The sequence below is a fragment of the Vespa velutina genome, chromosome 17, assembly GCF_912470025.1.
Source record: "Vespa velutina chromosome 17, iVesVel2.1, whole genome shotgun sequence".
NCBI classification, from domain to species: Eukaryota; Metazoa; Arthropoda; class Insecta; order Hymenoptera; family Vespidae; genus Vespa; species Vespa velutina.
The window spans coordinates 1580866-1606526 of NC_062204.1; the positions used below are offsets into that span (position 1 = coordinate 1580866).

General features: G+C 26.6%; 4 protein-coding genes across 4 annotated transcripts; 1 reads left to right on the forward strand and 3 right to left on the reverse strand.

Annotated features, from left to right (window-relative positions):
* The first annotated feature begins 7115 nt into the window (after positions 1–7115).
* Positions 7116–24906, forward strand: LOC124955229 (kinesin-like protein KIF14). The gene is made up of 12 exons (XM_047509373.1): positions 7116–7539; positions 7703–8239; positions 8370–8916; positions 9022–9246; positions 9325–9453; positions 18604–18764; positions 18880–19080; positions 19457–19735; positions 20266–20338; positions 20427–20596; positions 20675–21137; positions 21465–24906. The coding sequence occupies exons 1-12, from the start codon at positions 7433–7435 to the stop codon at positions 22224–22226; spliced, it is 3654 nt and encodes a 1217-aa protein (XP_047365329.1). The 5' UTR covers positions 7116–7432; the 3' UTR covers positions 22227–24906.
* LOC124955235 lies at positions 11011–17537 on the reverse strand. Its single transcript, XM_047509381.1, has 2 exons — positions 16414–17537; positions 11011–11828 (listed from the first exon to the last, which is right to left on the reverse strand). Exons 1-2 carry the CDS (start codon positions 16514–16516, stop codon positions 11485–11487), a joined length of 447 nt encoding a protein of 148 aa, XP_047365337.1. The 5' UTR covers positions 16517–17537; the 3' UTR covers positions 11011–11484.
* On the reverse strand, positions 19069–24497 carry LOC124955232 (pyridine nucleotide-disulfide oxidoreductase domain-containing protein 1). Its single transcript, XM_047509377.1, has one exon. The coding sequence runs from the start codon at positions 24495–24497 to the stop codon at positions 23070–23072; it is 1428 nt and encodes a 475-aa protein (XP_047365333.1). The 3' UTR covers positions 19069–23069.
* Positions 24601–25634, reverse strand: LOC124955234 (28S ribosomal protein S18b, mitochondrial). The gene is made up of 5 exons (XM_047509380.1): positions 25473–25634; positions 25248–25404; positions 25031–25128; positions 24813–24943; positions 24601–24742 (listed from the first exon to the last, which is right to left on the reverse strand). Exons 1-5 carry the CDS (start codon positions 25536–25538, stop codon positions 24601–24603), a joined length of 594 nt encoding a protein of 197 aa, XP_047365336.1. The 5' UTR covers positions 25539–25634.
* Positions 25635–25661: the final 27 nt, after the last annotated feature.

Here is a 25661-nt window from a genome sequence, read left to right on the forward strand (position 1 = left end):
ATGATACGTAGCTGGTTGAAAATGAGGTAGGTCGAAATCGAAGTTGGTCGAAATCTTCTTCAATGATGCACTGACTTTATTACGCGACAGTTATTTATTAACGAACGGTCAATAAAGTTACGCGTTTAGGATGAGAGAGAGTAGGTGTGTACTGATCGGAGTGCAAAGGAAAACTAATTTGGTTAGTCAAAATTAACAGAAGGACTGTTTATGTTTATATACTACAAGGCTAACAACGCCCCAATCAAATTTTAAACTATGGAAATATTATATTAAAATTATTTTAAGTTTCTTGCACGTTTTTATCTTTTAAATGTTTAAACGAATGTTTTATTGTTTAAATATTAGTTCATTATGCTCTATGTACATTATTTATTGTTTAAATAATTACAAAATTATCGAAGGTATTAATTTATAAGTACACGCGTTTAGGATGAGAGAGAGTAGGTGTGTACTGGTCGGAGTGTAAAGGGAAACTAATTTGGTTAGTCAAAATTAACAGAAGGACTGTTTATGTTTATATACTACAAGGCCAACAACGCCGCAATCAAATTTTAAACTATGGAAATATTATATTAAAATTATTTTAAGTTTCTTGCACGTTTTTATCTTTTAAATGTTTAAACGAATGTTTTATTGTTTAAATATTAGTTCATTATGCTCTATGTACATTATTTATTATTTAAATAATTACAAAATTATCGAAGGTATTAATTTATAAGTACACGCGTTTAGGATGAGAGAGAGTAGGTGTGTACTGATCGGAGTGCAAAGGAAAACTAATTTGGTTAGTCAAAATTAACAGAAGGACTGTTTATGTTTATATACTACAAGGCCAACAACGCCGCAATCAAATTTTAAACTATGGAAATATTATATTAAAATTATTTTAAGTTTCTTGCACGTTTTTATCTTTTAAATGTTTAAACGAATGTTTTATTGTTTAAATATTAGTTCATTATGCTCTATGTACATTATTTATTGTTTAAATAATTACAAAATTATCGAAGGTATTAATTTATAAGTACACGCGTTTAGGATGAGAGAGAGTAGGTGTGTACTGATCGGAGTGCAAAGGAAAACTAATTTGGTTAGTCAAAATTAACAGAAGGACTGTTTATGTTTATATACTACAAGGCCAACAACGCTGCAATAAAATTTTAAACTATGGAAATATTATATTAAAATTATTTTAAGTTTCTTGCACGTTTTCATCTTATTAATGTTTAAACGAATGTATTATTGTTTAAATATTAGTTTATTATGCTCTATGTACATTATTTATTGTTTAAATAATTACAAAATTATCGAAGGTATTAATTTATAAGTACACGCGTTTAGGATGAGAGAGAGTAGGTGTGTACTGATCGGAGTGCAAAGGAAAACTAATTTGGTTAGTCAAAATTAACAGAAGGACTGTTTATGTTTATATACTACAAGGCCAACAACGCCGCAATCAAATTTTAAACTATGGAAATATTATATTAAAATTATTTTAAGTTTCTTGCACGTTTTTATCTTTTAAATGTTTAAACGAATGTTTTATTGTTTAAATATTAGTTCATTATGCTCTATGTACATTATTTATTATTTAAATAATTACAAAATTATCGAAGGTATTAATTTATAAGTACACGCGTTTAGGATAAGAGAGAGTAGGTGTGTACTGATCGGAGTGCAAAGGAAAACTAATTTGGTTAGTCAAAATTAACAGAAGGACTGTTTATGTTTATATACTACAAGGCCAACAACGCCGCAATCAAATTTTAAACTATGGAAATATTATATTAAAATTATTTTAAGTTTCTTGCACGTTTTTATCTTTTAAATGTTTAAACGAATGTTTTATTGTTTAAATATTAGTTCATTATGCTCTATGTACATTATTTATTATTTAAATAATTACAAAATTATCGAAGGTATTAATTTATAAGTACACGCGTTTAGGATGAGAGAGAGTAGGTGTGTACTGATCGGAGTGCAAAGGAAAACTAATTTGGTTAGTCAAAATTAACAGAAGGACTGTTTATGTTTATATACTACAAGGCCAACAACGCTGCAATAAAATTTTAAACTATGGAAATATTATATTAAAATTATTTTAAGTTTCTTGCACGTTTTCATCTTATTAATGTTTAAACGAATGTATTATTGTTTAAATATTAGTTTATTATGCTCTATGTACATTATTTATTGTTTAAATAATTACAAAATTATCGAAGGTATTAATTTATAAGTACACGCGTTTAGGATGAGAGAGAGTAGGTGTGTACTGATCGGAGTGCAAAGGAAAACTAATTTGGTTAGTCAAAATTAACAGAAGGACTGTTTATGTTTATATACTACAAGGCCAACAACGCCGCAATCAAATTTTAAACTATGGAAATATTATATTAAAATTATTTTAAGTTTCTTGCACGTTTTTATCTTTTAAATGTTTAAACGAATGTTTTATTGTTTAAATATTAGTTCATTATGCTCTATGTACATTATTTATTGTTTAAATAATTACAAAATTATCGAAGGTATTAATTTATAAGTACACGCGTTTAGGATGAGAGAGAGTAGGTGTGTACTGGTCGGAGTGTAAAGGGAAACTAATTTGATTAGTCAAAATTAACAGAAGGACTGTTTATGTTTATATACTACAAGGCCAACAACGCTGCAATAAAATTTTAAACTATGGAAATATTATATTAAAATTATTTTAAGTTTCTTGCACGTTTTCATCTTATTAATGTTTAAACGAATGTTTTATTGTTTAAATATTAGTTCATTATGCTCTATGTACATTATTTATTATTTAAATAATTACAAAATTATCGAAGGTATTAATTTATAAGTACACGCGTTTAGGATGAGAGAGAGTAGGTGTGTACTGATCGGAGTGCAAAGGAAAACTAATTTGGTTAGTCAAAATTAACAGAAGGACTGTTTATGTTTATATACTACAAGGCCAACAATCCTGAGATCAAAATTTTTATTTGTGGAATTTTGAATTAAAATTTATGTATCTCCTGCATCATGATATTTGTAACTTCTGCAACTTCCGAAGATCTAGTGCGGATACTGTACGTGTATAATGTAACAATTTTTATCTTTATTTTTATATTCTATAAATGTAGATTGTATTGTTAATAATATAAATTTAAAAGAATGTCTTGATATAAAAACCTTATTATATTTTGCTGAATATTATATTTACTGCAATTAATCATATATTGAAAAAGTGAAGGAGTCGTTCATCAAAATGATGACTATTTTTATATTATTATTATTTTAATATAATTATTATTTTTTGGAAATTAATTAGTAATTTTAACATTAACGCGTTCAAGACTTTTCGATACGAAGTACGAAAAATCGATAATATCTCAAGATTTATTTATCTAATCAAAAAATAGAAAAGAACTGTTTTACATTTCGTCCAATGGTAAGATTTTATTTTCTGTTATATAAATATTTAAATCAATAGGTGTTCAACACGATTAATTTTAAATGGATAGTTTTCGCGAGATTGTTTGTTATCTAATCAAAAAGTGAAAAAAAAATATTCCACATTTCATCTTATCAAAAGGTTTTATGTTCTCCTTCATACGAATTTAAATCGGTCTGTGTTCAACATATTTTAAATGTTGAAGTTGATTTTAAATTGATAGTATTGCGAGATATACTTTATCGAAACATTTTATCTTTCGATAAATAATAAGATTTTCTTTTTTCTTTCGTAAGATTTTATCTATTCTTGTCGATTTTTTATATCTATACATTTAATTATCTTTTTCGTAATTCCCGTGTATCATGAATAAGTTAATGTTATATAAATTTCATTTTCAGATATCTTTAACTCAATATCTTAACTCGACATATTCCATAATTCGATGTATTTTGTAACTTATATTGAATTACTTATATCGAAAATGAAAAATTTGTAAACATATTGTTTCCTGTAATACCATAGAAGTAAAAAACATAGAATATATTTAAGTGTTCTTATCTCTCCATTTCTTTTACCTTATTTAAAATTTACTTTTACCTTATTTAAAATTTACCTTAAAGCACTTCCTGTTCTATCGATAATTGCCATTTTATATTCGTTTCGTGATTTTCTAGTTTTAAGAGCCTGTGGTCTATGATTTCACAAATCTTACTGTCTTTTATGATTCTACTCATTTTTTCTCTTTCAAAAGCAGTGACTACAATGAACTTTTTTCATTCAAAAGCAATGATTTCATGGAATCATTTTTCTTTCATCAAAAGAAAATTGATTAAATATTTTATTAATTTTTATCTTTAAATATAATGATAAATTCTTAGATGCTCAGTCTTACTTTAATAATTGTTATTATTAGAAAAAAAATCTATGTAATTTTACTTGTAAACTCGTCCGCGATTTAGATCATAATTGAGGATGAATAATTCGTAGCTAATAGAAAATGAGATAAATCGATATTGCTGTAAATTAAGATTCTCTTTAACGATGCACTAACTCTGATACGCGGTTATTTATTAACGGAAAGTCATTGAATTTATTTTGCAAAACTCTGTTGACTTTCATAAATACAGTCTGTTTGATTGTTAAAAAGAAAAAGAGCCTAACGATTGCATTTCAATTCAAAAACACTTGTTTAAATAGTATAACTCAAATAAACAAACATTGCTTCTATTTTACGTTTTTTGAATTTTTATTTTAACGATACGAACATTTGATTTTATCATTACTTCGTATATGATTACAATGATGTTCTGAAATAGAAGAAGAAAAATAAAATTATTAGTATAACTATTATAATAAAAAAAATCATAGAAATTATTGAAAAAATGATTGATATAATTTTTAATGATTGATAAAAATTTATTTACTTTAAATTTTTGTTAATACTCGTGCGACGAACATCTTATCTCAAAATGATGAAAAAATTGTAAATGAGTTCCTTATCGCGTCTTTTACTATAATGATACAAATACTCGACTCCTCCATTGTATTACAAACGATTATAATGATATTCTAAAATGATCAAATAAAAATAACATTATTATTTAAACATTCATCTTTAGAATAAGAATTTCTTTAACGAAATCGATCATGAATTATTATTTAACTCATTGTTGATGTAAAGCATTATAAAACCAAGGATAATGAGAAGATATAAAACATAATTTTTGTTAGATTATTTGACAAATAACATATATGTATATATATATATGTATGTGTGTGTGTATAGCAATTGTTAAAATAGATGGATTCAAACCATATTTTTTATCGCATAGTTCGACGTCGTTTGCATATTTTGTGCAATATGTGTAAAAGCAAATGAAAGAGTTTTTTTTATCATTTATTTTTGCAAAAAAATGCAGATATTTTTTCATGATGAATTATATTTTCTTGATATATAGACCGATGGGACAATTTATATACGTCAATAATGTTTGCAAATGTAAGTCAAAGCCTTCTTTGTCAAGCTCGATTATAATATGTAAATGCACATGTATAAAGCAAACATAAGAATTTTATTTTATCGTTGTAACTACAGCTATTGAAAGTTGGAATTTTTCAAGGAATTGTATGAGTCAGTAAGTCAATTCTTCTTCTTCTTGGAATTTATTTAGATTAGTAATGTCCGAATAAGTAGGTCAAATTCTTCTTTCTTCTCGTCATATTTCAATTTATTTATTACTTTTCCGCGTAAATGTCACTTCAATTTCTTCTTCTAAAAATTAAATAAGCATTTCCGATGATTCACAAAATACACACACACACACACACATACACTGAATCCTATTTTATTTAAATTATATATTATTGATTATTAAATACTTCTGTGAATAATATAAATTTTTACATAAAAATCATGTTTCTAGAATATTTACAAGTTAGATATACAATATGTAGAAGTAAAATTCGATTTCTTTTATTATTCGATTTATTAATTATATATTTGTACTTAATAATATATATTTATGTATTAATTATATATTAGTTTAATTCGTGATGTAGAAAAATAAAGGGAAGCTACGTATGTGTGTCAAGAATTTAATTCAATTAATTATTAAATTAGAAAATATATTTATTTATTTTCACGATTAATAAAATTTTTTTGATGATGTTTCTGCTCTTAGATTTTATATTATATATTATTATCTGATTATATATAAATATAAAAATTAATATTATTCAAATTTGAATTTAATTTTGTTACATACGTAATCATATTATTAATTTTTATTTATATAAATAAATGTTTATTTAATTATTTCTTTCCTACATTATACATGTATCTATCCCTTTTTTTTTTTTTAATATTAATGGAGATTTAATATATAAGAAAAAAAAGATAAGTAATATTCAGGTTTTGAACATTTAAATAATTTTAATTTGAAATCTCGCATTATGTATATATGTATATATAAATTTATATTTCTGGCTACGCAATCGTTGCTGTAGCCAGTGGTGTAAACAATAACAAGGACCCAGGAGACTTTAATAATAATAAATGAGTCTGTCTTCTATCAGACTCCGATGTGTAAACGTGCCGGCTTTCTTCTTTCGTATAGGATAATTTAAATAATTTTTATTTTCGATTATTTTATATTTATTTAAATAATCTATAGAACACATATAATACTGTGATATAATTACTTAATGGATCGTAATGATTAATTATAATGATTGTTAGTAATAAGGCATTATTTTATATAACATTAAATTATTTATGATCATTTTTTCTAAATATAAGAAAAATAACAAATTAAAAATGTACTTTATTATTTAAAAGCATTATTAGTAATTTATAACTCATGATTAGCTATAAGATACGTACATTCAAATATTTTAATAATAAGGAATATTTAATTATATATGAGGTTTTACTAATAAGTTACTTACCTTTTGATCATTTCATTGAAAATGATTTCTTCTAATTGTTACGTTTATTTCACTATTTTTTGTAAAATTGTTCAACAAATTTTTATGTATAGGTTGTTGGTTAACTTCGATTGATACAGCCCTGGCTAGTAAAGTTTCTGGAAAATGACATTAGGAGGCACTTCAATATATTCCGACCATTGATTATAATAAAATGTTTAGTGTATAGGGAAATTTGATCTTTTCCATTTATTTATTTTAAATAATAATTATAATCTTCTTTATAATTATTAGTTATAATTTATTAAGAGAAATTTGTTAATTAATTATTAATTATATTGAAAACTATCGTTTGGTCATTTTTAGTAATAACCAAAAATTGTAAAACATTTGTATATAATGTGAGTTTAGAAAAGTGTTTGTGTCCATTCTTGTTATAGTCACAGGTTTAAGCACAACTGTCAGAAGAGCGGGATTCAGTAAATTTGTTTAGTTGCATCGTAATGCTTTAGGTATAGTTTCTTTGTTATTAATTTTATTTAAAATAGTTCTGCATAATTTGTTAAAATGTCGCACAATATCTCCAAATCTAGTCCACATGGGTTTTGCGACGCAATATTTTCTATGTCACCAATAAAATTTGACAAAGAAAACAAGTCTCCGGCAAAAGAGGTGTAAGTCAATTGTTGTTATTATTTTCATCGATAAAGAATATAATTTTAATTATTTCGTATTATTTTTTTATTCATAAGTTTTATGATTGTTTTAAATATTCATATGTTGAAGATTTGTACGATAATATTATTATCTATTGTATTTAAAAATTGTATTTTATAGATCAAAAGCATCACATCGTAATATATTTACTGAATCACCTACAATAAAAAATCAAAATAAAACAAAACAATTGTTATATAAAAAACATAAGTTATATACGAGAAATGAGATTTCTCAATTTCTTGATCCATTGAAAAGATCGTCTAATGTCGATGATAAACATTCCAAAACAATAAATACATTACAAAACAATGATTCTTTCATATCCGGTAATATAATGAAAACTCCTTTAAAGACAGAATCTGTATCCAGATTATCTGATAATAAAGCTGTTTCTGGATATTTATGTACACCAAAGCAGCAAAAAACATGTTTAACTCCACGTAATACAAAAATGAACGTATTATCTTCTTCTAAGACTCCTACAAAAAGATATTTCAGTGATCAAAATCTATCACAAGCGACTCCTGATTGTTTTAGTAAAGTACAACTTGAAACGCCTAGTGTTAAATTTAATGATATTGGAATGGATGAAGCTATTGAAGGTGAAAATAGTAATTTAACAGTCGGTATACGTGTGAGACCTTTGAATTTAAAGTAAGTCAGTTTATTTAAATTTTCATAATTTATTTTCTCTTTTCATAATATTTCTTTGTATAGTAATTTCATAGAATAATATATTTCTTATCATTTTGTGGGTAACATGTTGATGTTATTATTATTACAGAGAATTAAGTGAGGTAAAAATTGCTTCAGTTTTAAATATTGATGGTCAAAGCATTAATGTAGATTGTGAAACATCACTACATAGATTTACATATGATCATTGTTTTGTTTCTTACTCTGATTCGTCAATATCTAAACATGCTAGTCAAGAAGTTGTTTTTAATACCATGGTATTGCCATTAGTACAAAATGCATTTGAAGGTTATAACGTATGTCTGCTTGCATATGGTCAAACAGGATCTGGTAAAAGTTATAGCATGATGGGTATTGAATCTTCTCAAGAAAATTCTATGAGCGTTGATAAAGAGGCTGGTATCATACCACGATTTTGCCAGGAAATATTTACACAAATACCCAGTAATAAAAATTTTAAAACAACAGTAGAAATAAGTTACTTTGAAATTTACAACGAGAAGATACATGATCTTCTAGCGAGTGCTACCAATGGAGATAAAAGGACAGCTCTTAAAGTTAGAGAACATCCAGTTTATGGACCTTATATTGTAGATTTAAGTCAGCATTGTATAAAAAATTATAAAGACTTACAGGTACTTGTATGAAATTCTATAACAATAGATATCTAATTGTAGTCAAAAACGTATCTCTATCAAAGCTTAATAATCATTCGAAATTTGTCTTTATATTCTATTTAGATTTGGTTGAAAGTAGGTAATTCTCAGAGAGCAACAGCAGCAACTGGTATGAATGAAAAAAGTTCACGATCACATAGTATTTTCAGTATTATATTAACTCAAACGCAATTAAATGATTTGAAATGTTCATCCACTGATGCAAGTCGTCGTAGTAAAATAAATTTAGTCGACTTAGCAGGCAGTGAAAGATTAAGTCAAACCTGTGCAAGTGGAAATAGATTAAGAGTACGTATATATTATGTGCGTATATATGTGTAAAATGATTAAACGTTAAGAATTTATAATACAATTTTTTTTTAACAGGAAGGTGTATCTATCAATAAATCTCTTCTTACCTTGGGGAAAGTAATCGCATCGCTTGCAGAAAATACAAACAATCGTAAACGAGGTTTTGTCCCATACCGTGAATCTGTTCTAACGTGGCTACTAAAAGTGAGTAAATTTTCTAATTCTTATCTATACAAACATTATTGCTTTTCATAAAAAAATGAATATCAATTGTGGATCAATTATCTTAAAATCCTTTATAATGTCATGTAATTGAAGTCATATACATATGCATATATATATGTATATCTGTATTTTCTAACTTTTATTTCATTTTATTGTCACAAAATAAATAAAATAATTATTACTTTATATTAAGAATATATATATAATTATTTGAAATTTTTCATTATTTATTAAATATAACTTATATTTATTATATATTATAATCGTATTAGTATAAATAAGACTACAATTTTCACATTACATAATCATTTTTAGACAAAAAGTTGAGTTATAAAGGGTTAAAAAAGATCATCACATTTTGATTTCATTTACCTCATCGATTTTATCATGTATTTCTTAAGAACATATCTGTTAAGCTGACGATATTAACAACGCATTGTGCACGTCAGTTTAACGTTAGTCAGCATCGATTGATGACAAGACGAATGATAATACGTGACCAGATTCACGTAGGTTCGTTCGAACCTTTTACGCACTTTCTTGTTTGTTGCCTTGCCTTAATGGGTTCACAGATATCATACATATACATATACACATACATATGCATATACATGCAACACATGTACACACACACATACACATACACCGCAAGATGATTTCATATTTCAAATCGATGCGATAAGAAATAAAATTATTTTTTTTTTATCTTTGCCCAGATATATTGGTTATTGTTTATTAAAATATAAATAGATTATATTTCAATATTTTTTACGATAAATATCATTATATCGATAATATTTCAATATTGTCGCAATGTCTGAAAATTATCATAGTAATCACATATTGACCTTTATTCGAATATTATCTCGAATTTCGAAAGGATTATAAATTGAAATATATGTTATATGACACGTTCGCCTTTGGTGTACGTGCTTGTGTTATAAACATAACCTTAAATACAAAATTTATAAAAAAAATTTTACAAAATTATTAATTATCAATGTATAAATGAAATAAGCTCAAATGTTTGGATAATGATTTTATTATTTTTTTTTTTTTTTTATATATATTTATTACAATATATATATATATATAATTCATTAAATCGCAAATACAACATGCATGTTGTGTATTATGAGTTTTATATAATTACATCGTTAAAAAAGTTATTTTTTGTATAGTAATAACGATGTTAAATGCAAAAAGTTAGATATTTTTTTCTTTTTTTTTTTTTGTTTCTTTTTTGTTTTTTTTTCCCACAAAACGTGAATTACAAATATGTATATAAAATCTTTCGAGAATATATAAAAAATTTTAGATGTTTTTCTAATTCCTTTAAAAAATATAAGTTTAATGGAATATTTCAAACTGGCCGCGAGATATAGAATTGTAAAAAAATTATTAACTATTTTCAATTCATTATTATTGTCGAGAATAGTAATTAGATGATTGTATCTGTTATGATTCATCGGAAAAAGGGACGAAACTTTACATATTTGTACTGATTATTACTCATTCAGTCTTGTTATAGTATTCTATATCAAATATTATAGTTAAGAGAAATTTGAAGTTTCGTATCTAATCCTTTTTTAATGTTAACGAAAAAGTTAAACTTGGCACAAAATGATTATTTCTATGTTAGAATTGAATATTAACATAATTATGTTAATTGATATTATATGTATAATTTATGTGAATGAATATATGTGTGCACACGCATAGCTGAATATAAGCTAATTACAATGCAAGATAATGTGAAAATGATGAGGTTATGTAATCTTATATTTTTAAATTTACGATAAGATAAAGAAGAAAAAAGTTTGCATAGAAAGTAATATGCTTTTTTTATCTGTGTTTAGGATTAACTTTCTTTTTCTCTCTCTCTTTCTCTGTCTCACACACACACACACACACACACATTCTCTCACTCTCTCCTTTTTTGTGGAGAAAAAATCTTTGAAAAAAATCTTAATAAACGAATAATGGACGGCACGAATACCTTGGGGAATTTCACTCTTGTATCATGCATTTATTTTCAAGCTTTTTTTCTTCCGCTTCGCATAACCTCTGATCGTTTCCAATGAACGATACGTTACTGTCATGGGTTTTATCAGTTATTTCTTTTTTTTCGTTCTTTATTATTTCCTTTTCCTCTTCCTCGATTTCTTCAAGTTCCTCATGTATTTCTTGACAAGAACTTCTTCGCGATTTTTCCCTTATATAAAGAGCGAGACTTCTTCGTTTGTTTTCACGACACAAATGACAGTTCTTCGTAATCTGTTTTTTTTGTTGATAATATTCTTGAGGTGGTGGTTGTTGTTGTTTTTGTTGGAGACGTTGACTTTTCGATTGTTCTATAAAAAAGAAAAATAAAAAAAAAAAGATAAGAAAAAAAAATTAAATAACTAAAAAAATATAAAAATACAAGTTGTTTATCCTCGTGATATCAGATTTAATAACAGACTTTCGTGGCGCTTCTAACTACGAGAATTAGCGGGAAAACCGGTTTTTCGATATCCATCTTTGTAAAATAGCATTAGGTTAAAGTACATGATCTTTTTACGTAAAATCTATATTATATTATACATACTTCAAAATTTTTCAATATGATATTCATTATCGTAAAATTTTAAATGATATTATCCGCCGGTAAATTACCATTGTGTATGACCTTATCAATATTATCATAGGAAAAAGACGAAGAATAATGATTGGTCTTTTTTTTACACGGAAAAAGAAGGTTAAAATTTGAAATTTTAATGAATCCTATTGCATATTTATAAATTAAACGTACAAAAATAATGCCATAGAAACTAAGTTACACGCAATTTCTTATTTTTCATTCGCGTTATGACAATGGTATCTACATATGTATGAAACCGAACGTAAAACAATTTCGTTTCCTGTAAAACTAAACTATTTTAATTAGATTCACAATAAGAACAGTGTTACATTAAGTTGAAATAATAGGTTATATATATATACACACACGTACACATTATGTCGAGGACAACCAATTTTGTTTTTCCGTTCAGAGAGAGATCTATTTTTAGAACGCATAACAGTCTCCACTTTGCATATAACAGAGTCCTCTCGTCGAACGGTCCATGTATATCTTTTTATTGTATTGTTATTCTTATTTTTTTATTTCGTCATATTAGATATCATTCTTGTTTTTACATATTTTTACATTTTTACATACATATTTTTGTTTATCAAGTAATTTTTTTGTTTTTTACCTTAATTAATGACTATTGTTAAAACAAAAAATTAGATCAAAAGAATTATATTTATAAAACTTTCAATTCTATTTTTAGGTTAGAATTTCTTGCAATTGATACTTTCTGTTATGTTTCCATAACAATTGCATTGGATTGATACATAAAAAATTAAATATGAAATATTTTATCGATGTTCTCTGATGCTTATGAGTATAAAACGTTAGATCTCTTCATTTGTCTATAATATGTTAAAGTACTCATTAAATGTCATACAAACCAAGTACTTGTTACATGTTACCACGCAATTCCGGCAATGAACAAAATACAGTGACTTAATATGAAGAATATTTAGATTTTTTAATATGAATTAATCGATGACAGTAATAAAGTAATAATAAAAAACATAATACTTAGCTTGGTTAAAAAAAAAAGAAAAAAAAATATATAGGTGTTTTGTAGTTATTTACGCGTAATGATTAATACATACAGTATACTAACGATGATGGTTAACATTACCGATCGGTTACGTAATTCGAATATTTGTTTTAGACTGAGCATATAGATGTATTTAACAAAAAAAGGAAAAAAAAAGGAGGAAAAAAAAACTGTGAAACAAGTGTCCTATCAGATAATATTGTATAACAAAGATACGAAAGAGTTACTCTCTTGGTAAATTATATGTAAATCAATAAAACGTTAAAACGAATCTTATCAACATACAATTTATAACTCTTGAATTACGCATCTTTATTTTCTAATCTGTCGGTATACGTTTTATTAGATAAAAAGAAAAGATTTCTACTTGGATATTTTCAAATAGAAAAGTTCAGTATATGTGTATGTATATATGTGTGTATAAATAATGAAATTAGGCAATTGTAAGTGCAATTATATGGCAATGAATCGGTGACAAACAAGCGCAATGTACCTTCGGTAAACAGGTCACCCAAAAATAGATTACGTGTATTATTATATGAAAAAGCACGATAGTACTCACGACCAGTCACGTGACCTCTTCTCCGTAAACGAGTAGAGGAAAATGATATGATGAGTAATACGAAACAGAGAGAGAAGGAGAGAGAGGTTGAAAGAGGAGAGGGAGGAAAAAAGAGAAAATGAATGAGAGAGAGACAAAATAGATAGATAGATAGATAGATAGAGAGAGAGAGAGAGAGAGAGAGAGAGAGAGAGAGAGAGAGAGAGAGAAAGACAAAGAGAGAGAGGGAGAGAGAGAAGACGAAGGTAAGACGCAAAAATAAAAAATCAGCATAATATTAGATCGTAATAGTTTCCGATTTTCGTCGATTGTGCGATATTTTGATCGTCTTCGAGCAACCGAACGCAAATGACTCTCTTTCAATATTATTTTTAGAAGTATTGTATATACGTTTAAAATTAAAACCACGTGGATCATTTATTAATTTCGGAACTTATACTTTTTATGTATTTTAGATAAGGATAATGACGCGATGAAAATAATTTCTTATTTTTTATTATTATTATTATTATTATTATTATTATTATTATTATTATAAATCCACGCAACACAAATAGCGATTAAAGTAATGATCAGATCACAGAGTTGAGTATTATTTAAATGTTGGTAGACTAACATGATGAAATTAATGAAATTTAATCTTAAGTAGAACAATAATAATAATAATAATAATAATAATAATAATAATAATAATAATAGTAAATAGTAAGGGAAATATAGAAAAGATCGAAGCTTTTAATCTTGAAGAAAAAAATATTTTTAACGATTTTCATTTTTTTTTCTTGGGTCATCCAGAAAATATAAGATAAATAATTCGTCTAATTTTGTATGTTTATTGACCAAATGAAATTTCATTTATTTTGTATTTCACGTTAATCTTTCAAAACTATTCGTTCGAGTACATTTTACTTTTTTATCTATATTAGATCGATAAAAAAACAACTGAAGTGCTTAGACTTCCTTTTCAAGTTCCGATTGGAACGATACCGATTAGAGATAACCAATTGTTATGTACTATTAATACTAGTTTATCTCTTTCGATAATGCCAATAAATAAAAGGTTGCTATTTATTGGGTCAGAATTTTTAAACTTTTTTGATTAGTATCTTAAGTCAATATAGTTATTATCATTAATGTTATTTATAATAAAATAATCGATACGATTATTATAAGTAATCCATTTTTACATAAAAATTGTTAGTATATTAATTGTAATATTTGCAAATATAATAATTTATTGGTATTTTAAATAAATCTAAATGCAATAAAGATACTTAAGCCTGACATTTAATTATTTATATTAACAAATTATATTACGTACTGATATTTTAACTATAAATATTAACCAGAATACTTACCACACCTACATAATAAAAATGCTGACCAAATAAATAGAAGATAAAATGGATAAAATAAATCATATGAACATTAAAAAAAAAAAAATTTCAAATATCAATATCGAAATCTTGATACTTATTTTAAAGTAATTTCTTCTTTACACATTACGTCTACTTCGTTTGCAAATTGTGTCATTATTCTAGAACTGACATAATGGAATGTAAAAATATCATGTTCGTAATAATACAATAGCTTCTAGAAAAAAAAAATAAAACCGATATTTCCGTTGTATGAGATAATAAAAAGTGAAAGAAATAAAAGAAAAAAAAAAAACAAAAAAAATTCGAGTGATACGAACGGAAAAGAAAAAGAATTTATTAGACAAACGATATTATTGTTTTTGAAATAGTTCTATCAATGGCAACATTATCTTTTCTATGTTTCTTTCATTTAGTCTAATTAATAATACGATTATTGTAACAGAAATTGAGATTAATCTATCGGAATGAGAAATGCAATAGTACATATTGTATAATATATTGTATAATATAATAATACATACAGTATGTAGCACTCTAAAAAACATAATACGTATAGTATTTATTATATACTTACTGTACTATGTATTATAGTATACTGTATATATTATACACGAGGATAATTTGAAAAACTCACAAAGTTTTTTTTTTTTTTTTTTTTTTTTTTTTTTTTTAGGGAAACACGTTATTAAGTGAAAAATATAATACTTATGTATACTATATACAAGTTACTATTGCTTACGTAGTATAATATTAGTACATACATATGTACTCATTACATATCTATAGAGTAACGTTATAGAATAACGATATAGTAATTGTATGTTTTATCATTATATATACATATATGTATATATACATTTTTTCGATAGTTCATTTGTTTCACTATTTTAATCATTATTTAATATTTATACGCGCGCGCGTATGTGTGTGTGTGTACTATATCATGCTTGTTTGGTTAATTGATGACATTCGAATGTCACGCGATACGATTATCCATTTATATTATTTTCCAAGTATGTACAGTTAAGATATTGTGCGATAATAGATAAATGTGTATAAACAGATTGAAAAGAGATGCGAACGTCCTAATTTCGATTAGATTTTATGATTCATCTGACTATTATATTTTTATTTACTTGTCAGAAAGAAAAAAGAAATTATCTGTATTTTAACGATAATGAATAAATCGATTAAACGATATCGATTGAAAAATTGATCATTTATCACAAATTCGATAATAGATCGAAAAGCTAGAGAAATTCAAATTATTTCATATAACAATTATTATACATATATACATACATATATACATACATATATACATACATACATACATACATACCGTGACCAAAATAATTCTTGTTCCAAGGTTGCTCGTAATCTTGATATAATGGGCTTCTGAACGATCCATAGGTTAATACCTCAGGAATATAAACGAGATCCATTGTTATTATTTTTATGAAAAATTTATATCTTTGTTGTTATTGTCTTTTCTTTTTTCTTTTTTTTTCTTTTTCCCCTGTTTTTGTTCGAGTTTTCTTTTGAAAATCTTCAAGATAGAAGTTAATTCATCGTGTACAATTCTATACTTGTATTTTTCAAAAACCGAGTATCGTAAGCATCGGTTTTTCGTTATCTCTTTTCTTTCTATTCTAGTATTACAATTAGCTCGCAGTAATTAGCATAGTAAACTCAATGACATATTTCTTATTGATATTATTAATTCAAGGATATCGTTATGAAGCTAAAAACTTTGTTCTCTTTCTCTCTCTTTCTCGTTTATTCTTTTTTTAAGGATATGTCTTCTAGTTTTTTGTTTTGTCTATTAAACCAGCTAAGACAGCTTCGTGTGATCCTTTCGATTCGCACAATAATTATTTTCTACTTTTATTTTATATTTACATTTATATTTATATCGTATTTGATATTTTTGAGCAACGATGATGTCTCTCTGATTATAACAACAAAAATATGTTATTATGTTCCAATCATTGAATAGTAAACAAACGTAAGTAAAAACGTAGTTTCGATGATCACGAGAAATGTAAGATCTTCTCGGGACGTCTTGTTTTCAACTGGCGAACCTCGTTGACGGCACGTATGTTTAGCCTATCGATCTCTCTGTCTCACTCTGTTTTCCTTCCCTCTCTCTTTCTCTTTCTTTCGTTTCTCTTTAGTTTCTCTCCCACCACTTTACTTTCCTACAACTTCCCTCTCACTCCTCTTAGCATCGTGTCTCCTTGTCCTTGATGGTTTACCCCTTCCATTCATACGGGTGGTTCTCGTACATTTGAAACGACGTCGTTTTCCTCTCTCGATACCTAAAACCTTCATAAGCTCTGTAATTTCATTTTCTTTTTTCTTTTCTTTTCTTTTTTTTTTTTCTTTTCCTTTCTTTTTATCGATGTCACATTTACTTAGAATTTTCTTTCTTTACTTTTTTTTCTTTCCTTTCTTCTTCTTTTAATCGTTTCTGCATACGTTTTTATTTCTTAAAAGTTCAGTTAATAGAATTTCATAATTCATCGTTTCGTTTTCGTTCATACAAATTTTTAATTCATTTCGAGATAAATTTTTTAATCGTCTTTTATTTTTTACATTGTTCAAATATTCTTTTTGTCTTGATAATTTTTATACACGGTTTTTCTTTTCTCCTTTCTTTTTTATTTTTCTTTTCTTTTTCTTTTTTTCTTTCTTTAAGATCGACAATCGCAATAATTTTAAATTTTAATAAAAATATTTATATAGTTAATTGCACATGACATAATGCAAGAATGATAAAGTTTACATCAGAAAAATTCCTTGAATATTTTTTTTCTTCATTCTTTTTTTTATGACGTTTTTGTATTATTATCTGGTGAACCATAACTAATAAAGAAAATAGAATGAAGTCATTATTTATATGATCGTTTCTTTGCTAGTATGAGTAATGCCAAATGGTATGGACTAATTCTTTTTTTCTTCGTAGATTAAACAAATGTTTTTCGTTTTTTCGTTTGAAAAAAAAAAAGAAAGAAAGAAAAAAAGAAAAGACAATTACGTTTGATAAAGAAAAATGGCGACGTTAATCTTCTGCAAAGAAAAACAAGATGTCTTCTTATCGACTTAATCTTACATCTGTCCATTATAAAAAAGCTATCTTCGAAGATAATAATGAAAAAGAAAGAAACGGAATATTATCTTTACTTTAAGTACTTATGATAATAAAATATTTTTATTATCAGTTAAATCACTTGCCAAAAGTAACGATTTCTTTCTGTCGATATTTTATGGTATAATAAAATATATTTTTTTATGATAGTAGTTTACGATCCATTGTAATTTTAATTTTATGAGCTTCCTAATGAAGGTGTATATCCTTCGAAGTTGTCCTCTTTTTTTTTTTTTTTTTTTTTTTTTTTTTTTTTTTTTTTTTTTTTTTTTTTGGAAAATGAGGATAGAGAAAGTCTGAAGGGAAAAGGAAAAATAAAAGTGAATATAAATTTGGTAAAATTTAATTCAAAATATATTGAAAATTTCTAATCATTTATAGGAAAGTTTGGGTGGAAATTCTCGAACGGCAATGTTAGGTACAGTTTCACCAGCTAACATTCATCTCGAAGAAACCTTATCAACTCTTCGATATGCATGCCAGGCACGAGCTATTGTTAATCGCATTCGAATTAATGAAGATCCACATGACAGATTAATTCGGTAAATTATGAAAATATTATTCATTAGAAAATTCTTTTCTTTATGCATTTTATGTATATTATTAAAGATGACTTATATCAATTTGAATGATAATATTATACTTTACTTTCTTCAGCGAATTGAAGGCGGAAGTCTTACGATTACGAGGAGTTCGTGAAGGATATGAAAAACAACTTGGAGTTTGTCCACGTAAGCTTGTTGATAGCATAGAATCAAATGTAAAGGACAGTAAGGAGATTGAACGAAAGCAAGAAGAAATTAACAGGTTAAAAGAACAATTGAAAAAAACAGAAGAACAACTTGCTGCCACTCAAAAGTAAGTTTATTTTAAAGTTCATTAAAGGAAAAAAAAAAAGAACAAAAATTATCATCATAGCAAATAGAATTATTACATTATCATAATTACTGTATTATATATTTTGAATAATATTTCTGTTGACGCTATAAAATAATTGCTTCGAACTTATCCAATCGATCGTCATAAATTTGGGAACGAGTACCTCCATTTTTAATTTAAGTAGGACGTTTTTGAGAAGATTTGTCATATTTATTATTATTTTAATATATAATTCCTCAATAGAAATTTCGAAAATTGATATAAATTTTCTCAGTCAAATTTTTATTATATATCGTATGCTTTTATATTTTCGAATCGAATGTAAACTTTAATAGTCAGCGAATTTCGATTGCAGGAGCAGCTTGGAAAAATTACAGGAAACCGAAGAAAGAAAGAATTCCGAGCTAAAATATTTACGACGTTGTGGAATCGCAGTTGAAATTGATTTACGTGAAAAGGATAAACAACCATGTTTAATAAATCTCGCTGCTGATCCTATGTTGTCTGGTACATTGTTGTATTTAATTCCGCCTGGTTTGGTACGCATTGGAAAACGTTCAGAGAACTCAGAAACCTTTAAAAAAGTACCATTGGATATCGTTTTGGATGGGCCACTTGTTAGAAAATTGCACTGGTTAGTTCTCGATTTCCAGAGACGTTTCCTTCAACAATCGAGACGTTCTTCTTCATCCCTTTTTAAAGCCAGTCGATCCAAAACTTCCAGAGATACTACTCCTCACTTCTTTTGCATTTTGCTTCTAAATATATTATGCTATCCTCGTTTTCCTCTGCCGATATTTCTCGTATCAACCTTCACGTAATCATGTCCTCTCATTGGATCCAGGCGTGTTTATCTTTTTATATCTTATTAATGCATGATTATATACTGGTTATATCACTGAGTTGTTTCTACAATTATCGATTCTGCACTATTGATTCGAATAACAAATGCTAAAACAAGATTTCTAATGCTGATAAAATGAACATCTAAGAAGCACTATTTTTTTTTAATATACATTAATTTACATCACAGGTTTTTCTGCGTTGATATGTTTTTGATTTGTTAATCATTATAAATGACTTGCTAATCATTATAATTGTATATTCATTTCATTGAAAATTGCCAATATTGATTATTAATTGATGTTTTTTTCTTTTTGATAGTACCATAGAAAATAAAAATGGTAAGCTTATGTTGTTGCCAGAGATGGATGGTGATACCTATCTGAATGGTCAGGTAATTTGAAAGAATAATAATTATATTTCTATGTTACATCTTATATAGAAAAAACAAACAAAAATAATGCGTATTATATTATTGACAGGTGGTGAGTGGGAAAGTACATCTAAAACATGGTGATCGACTTGTCATAGGTGGCAATCATTACTTCAAAGTTTCAAATCCACATGATGAGACTGGAAACATACAAATTTCTTCGCAGGCTATAGACTTTGAATTTGCACATCAAGAAATACTCAAGATACAAGAAGAAAAGTAAGTTATTCGTTAACAGAACAAAATTGAGTTTATTAATGTAATTATTATTATTACAATTTTTTTTCTAATATTTAGATTAAGAGCAGAACTGGAGGAATCAAAACAGAAAGCCATAAAGGAATTAGAAAATGCAAAACGAGAAGTAGAGTTACAACTTGGCTCTCAAAAATCTACCTATGAACATAAAATCGAGGTTCTTGGTAGTACATTGGAAGAACAAAAATTAGCATTGGAAGAAATAAATCGTCGTAAACAGGAACTTGAATTAGAAAAGGAGATACTCGCTAATGAAATAGAAACGAATAATAGAATCAAAAAAATTCAACAAGTGGAAACTAAGGCAAATGTTTCACCATACAAGTCAAATTTTCTTCAAGAATTAGAAAGCATATTGAACGAAACTACTGCAGATTTTGAAAGTGCCCTTAAAATCAAAACCAGTGCCGAGACTATAAAAGCTGGTGGTATTAGTTTGCACGAGATGCAAATACTCGTTAGGGAAGCAACTGAACGATGCAGAGAAGTTGGCATAAATTATGTACGTATAAATTACATACGTAATTAGATTAGGGTTGTCAAACTTGATACATTAGAGATTCAACCTTAAAAATGTCTCTCACTTTTTATATTTTAGAAATAAATAACCGATAGTCTTGATATTTTTAACTATTATCTATGTTTATCTTTTTTCTATTCTATCTATTTCATGGTCATTAAATAAGATAAAATGGAAATTATCACGTGTTTATTAGAGGAAATTTTAAAAACATTGAATATTCTCATAACAAAAGAAGTTCGATAACCTTGAGTTGTAAATTCTAACAATCATAACAGACTTGATTCATTAGTATTCTTTGTATTTTAGGAATTTAATCAACAGCAGACTCTAATTGATAAGAATCTGAGACCTGTGATTCGTGTTCGAGATAAAGATCATAAAAAGGAAACATTGTGGGAACCAATGCGATTTTTAGATTGGGTTCATCAGTTGCGTGATTATGATATAGAAAATTCGTTGAAAGAGTTACAGAATTCAGAAAATGATTGGATACCTTTCGATAATACCGAAACGTTCGATGATTCTTTAAATAATAGTAGAATTTCAATAAATTTAACACCTGTGAAGAAACATTTGAATGAAAGTTTTCAACAATTATCTATGGATACGTCGATGCATGATTCTATGACGCAAGAGGAAGTATCCGAATCTCAACAGCGCAAGAACGTAAATACTTATCTTATGCAAATTGAACGCGCAACACAATCTTTAAGTAAACTATGTCAACAATGTGAAAGCCCTGAAATTAACAATACAATTAGCGATTCTTTAGATAGAGTACAAAATATTATCGTTGATATAAGGAGTATGTTGCTCGTTAAAAATTTGAAGGATAATAAAAATGAAAGTGTAAGTTCGACTGGATCTGTTAATAATACTGTGATCGAAAGAATTGATTGTACAAATACCGTGCAATTTGTGAATAATGATATTCCTAAAGAAGATATCAAGTTAAATGCATCTCCGGTCAAATCAAATTTACGCAGTAATAATATTACACATCCTAAAAATGGAAATATTCCAAAATCCGTACGATTTACGGATAAAATTCAACATCATCTAACTTAATATTTAAAAGTAGAAAACTTGTCAAATAATATAAAATATTTCTTTCTTTGCCTATAATGGCTGAAAATAATAAAGCGAGAATATGACACCTGTGATATATTATTCACTAAATGATTTTTATAAAATTATTGAAGGTTTAAAAATAAAGTAATCAACCGTTGTGTCCAACAACAAGCTTTTTCTTGAAAATAAATTTGTCATATTGTTATTAGGATCTCTTAATCTCATTCATTCTTGCCATTTTTATTTTTATTTATCTTCTTGACAAGACTTATTAATATTTTATTATATTTGGTTATATTCTTAATCTCATTGATAATTAAAAATGTTATATAAATTTATATGTAATATTGATTATTAAAAAAAAACTATTGCCAATGTATAAATATTTAGAAACGTATCTTAAGATCAGTTCATATGTAATTAGATTAAATAATTATTTACATAAGCATGATTGGTATCAATATATTGTTAAGTTATAATGGTATATAATTCGTGTGTTGTAACTTTTTTAAAACTGTATTTTTTTAATGCAATCTTTTTATAACAGTTATTTTTATGCCAACGTGATTTTACTTTTATTTCTGAATTAATTAAAAAAAAAAAAAAATAATACTTGGAAGAGAAAAGGGTGATTTATATGAGTAGTATTTTTTTTATCTATCTACATTTTTATATCTTACCTTTGTGTGTTTTAAAAAAGTACAACGATGAAACATGAAGATTCAGATAGTATGATTTTAAATAATATATATTTTCACACAAAATTTTTGTATATTTGTAACGAACTTAATATAATAAAAAAAAAAGCATAGATTATAATAGTACAATAAATTTATTAAATTAATCAAAATAATCTTCAATGTCAATATCAGGATCAAGTATGTCTTCGCCATATGGAGTCAAGTCTATCTGATTGAGAACAAGGTTTTCACACATTTCTTCTAGATTAGTATCTCCTATAAGTACTGCTCCTTGCAACCTTCCATTTTCTAATATAAGCTTTATATATTCTTCTTTTTTTGTTACTCGAAGCAATATCTCATAATTTTTATCTAACTTTTGACCATTGTATAAACCTATCAAAACTACTTTGTAATCAAAAAATTTAGTAACGTGAGTAAAAAGTTCAAAACAAAAATCTTGCATGTAATCTTCTTCTTTCAGACTCGAAGTCATAGACTTTGCGGCATAAATTCCCATTTGATGTGCTTGCGTCCAAAGTCTCATTTGAAACCAATGCTTTGCTATTTCCCATCTTGCAGTACATACATCTCCTGCTGCATAAATATCCTTTTCCGAAGTTTCCAATTTCCAATCCACGCATAAACCTTCATCTTCTCCTTTCTCAAGATTTTCTAAACCCGTTAAGTTTGAGTTTGGTATAACACCAGTTGCAGATACAATAAAATCACAACCAATAATTTTACCATTTGTTAATTTTATATACACAGGCCAGTTCTCGGTATCGCTACATTCTGTAACTTCTTCTTTCTTAAGAATTTCATTTACTTCGCATTCATATTCAATCTGGACTTTTCTACAGTTTGATGAAGTACCTTTTATAACAAAATTATTATGCCAATCTGGACCAAGAGCAGGTCCTCCTTCCTTAGATGGTCCAGTAGTAGTATACCTCATTCTTCGGATAGGTTTAATGTCACTATTTTCTGATTTATCTGTATTATAAACATCTTGTAAAAAGAATTCTGCTGCACCTGGATCAATAAATGTTGCAGATATGTGCTTATCCTTGATCACCCAAACTACTTCAACATTTTTTACTTCATGCACAAGTTCAGTTGCAATGCCTCCATTTCCAACAACCACAATTTTTCTAGCATTTTGAATCTTTTGAGAAAATTGAAGCACAGATTCAGTATCTCGAATACCTATGACAAATTTATTATTTTCTGCGATAAGTTTTGGTCTGCCACCATTACAAAGACATAATTTTGTATATTTTATTGATCTTCCAGTTTGAGTTTTTATATATTTCTTGTTAACATCTATATTTGTTACAATGTCATGTATAACTTGTAATGAAGGATGCTTTTCAGTAAGGGTTTTTGCATTTTTCTCCTCAATATCAAATTGCATCACTGTCTTACCCAATGGAATAATATTTGTTACTGTTTTAATTAGCGGACTTGCAGTAATTAATACAGTACTTTTCTCTGGCGCAAGAAAACTTATACCTTCTGCACAAGACACACCTGCTATACCACCACCTACTATAGCAAACGTGCAGTTTATGATTTCATCAGCCATTTTTATTTTATATCAATTGTATCAACTTATAGAAAATATTCTTTTCAACATAGATGCAATATCTTATGTAATATTCATCAATTATTTAATATTTTTTAAACAATTATATTTGTTTTTGTTCGTTATACCACTCTGAATAGTCGTATTTCCTAAGTGGAACATCAAACGTTAAAGTACCATATTCTTTTGCTTTAAGCACAGCTACATGAAGTTGTTTATATCTTCTTTGACAAATTCCAGTTTTCCTGGTAAACATTTGATGATTTAAAGCTATTTAAATTTTAATTATCAAATCAACACTTTGATAAAACTTACCTGTAATGTAGTACTTCACCTGTATATATAGAAATGAATTGTTCCAATAATTTAACGTTCCTGTAATCCAAGATTAAATATTCATCTCTGCATATTGGACAAGGATTACCACAACTTATTATACCTCCTCTCTATAAATAAAAACAATTAATTAATTTAAATACTATGCAAATATATATACTATGATAAGGAAAACAAATAATTTGTTAAACACGTACTATACATGTTTTTCTCGTTTTCCTAGGGGGTATTTGTCCTATATGATTTCTTCTATACTTTGTCCATACAGGTTCATCCCCATAAGTTTGTTTATAAGCTAAAATATTAGACATGAAAAAAATTTTCTTTCAAAATCTTATAAATATAATTATCTTAATTTTTATATACTCTTCATGGCTATTTTTAATGGAATATCATTTCATAGATTTAGCTTACCGTTGCTTAGCATGTATTCGATACTAGTTTCAACAGGAATAATTTGTCTTCTGTCTTTAGAAGGATCTATTTTTTTATCTTCATTATTATCTTCAGTGTCATTATTTTCCTCTTGATAGCATGTGTGTGAAGAAGAAATCAATCTTACAGGTACATCCTAAAAGCAACCTGATTTTCAAAACTAAAAGAAAAATCAATTGTCAATGATGCAGATTAATTCCTTACTCTTTTGGTTAATACAGATTGCAATGATGTTCTGGTTAAACCTAATACCCTAATGAGCAATGACATACTTTTATATTGTAATAATGATTTATTAATAAAATTTCTTCAATTTTTAGAATTTTCCTTAAAATTGTTAAGAAATCAAGAAGTACATATTGATTAGAAGAATCAAGATAAGTCTATGCCGCG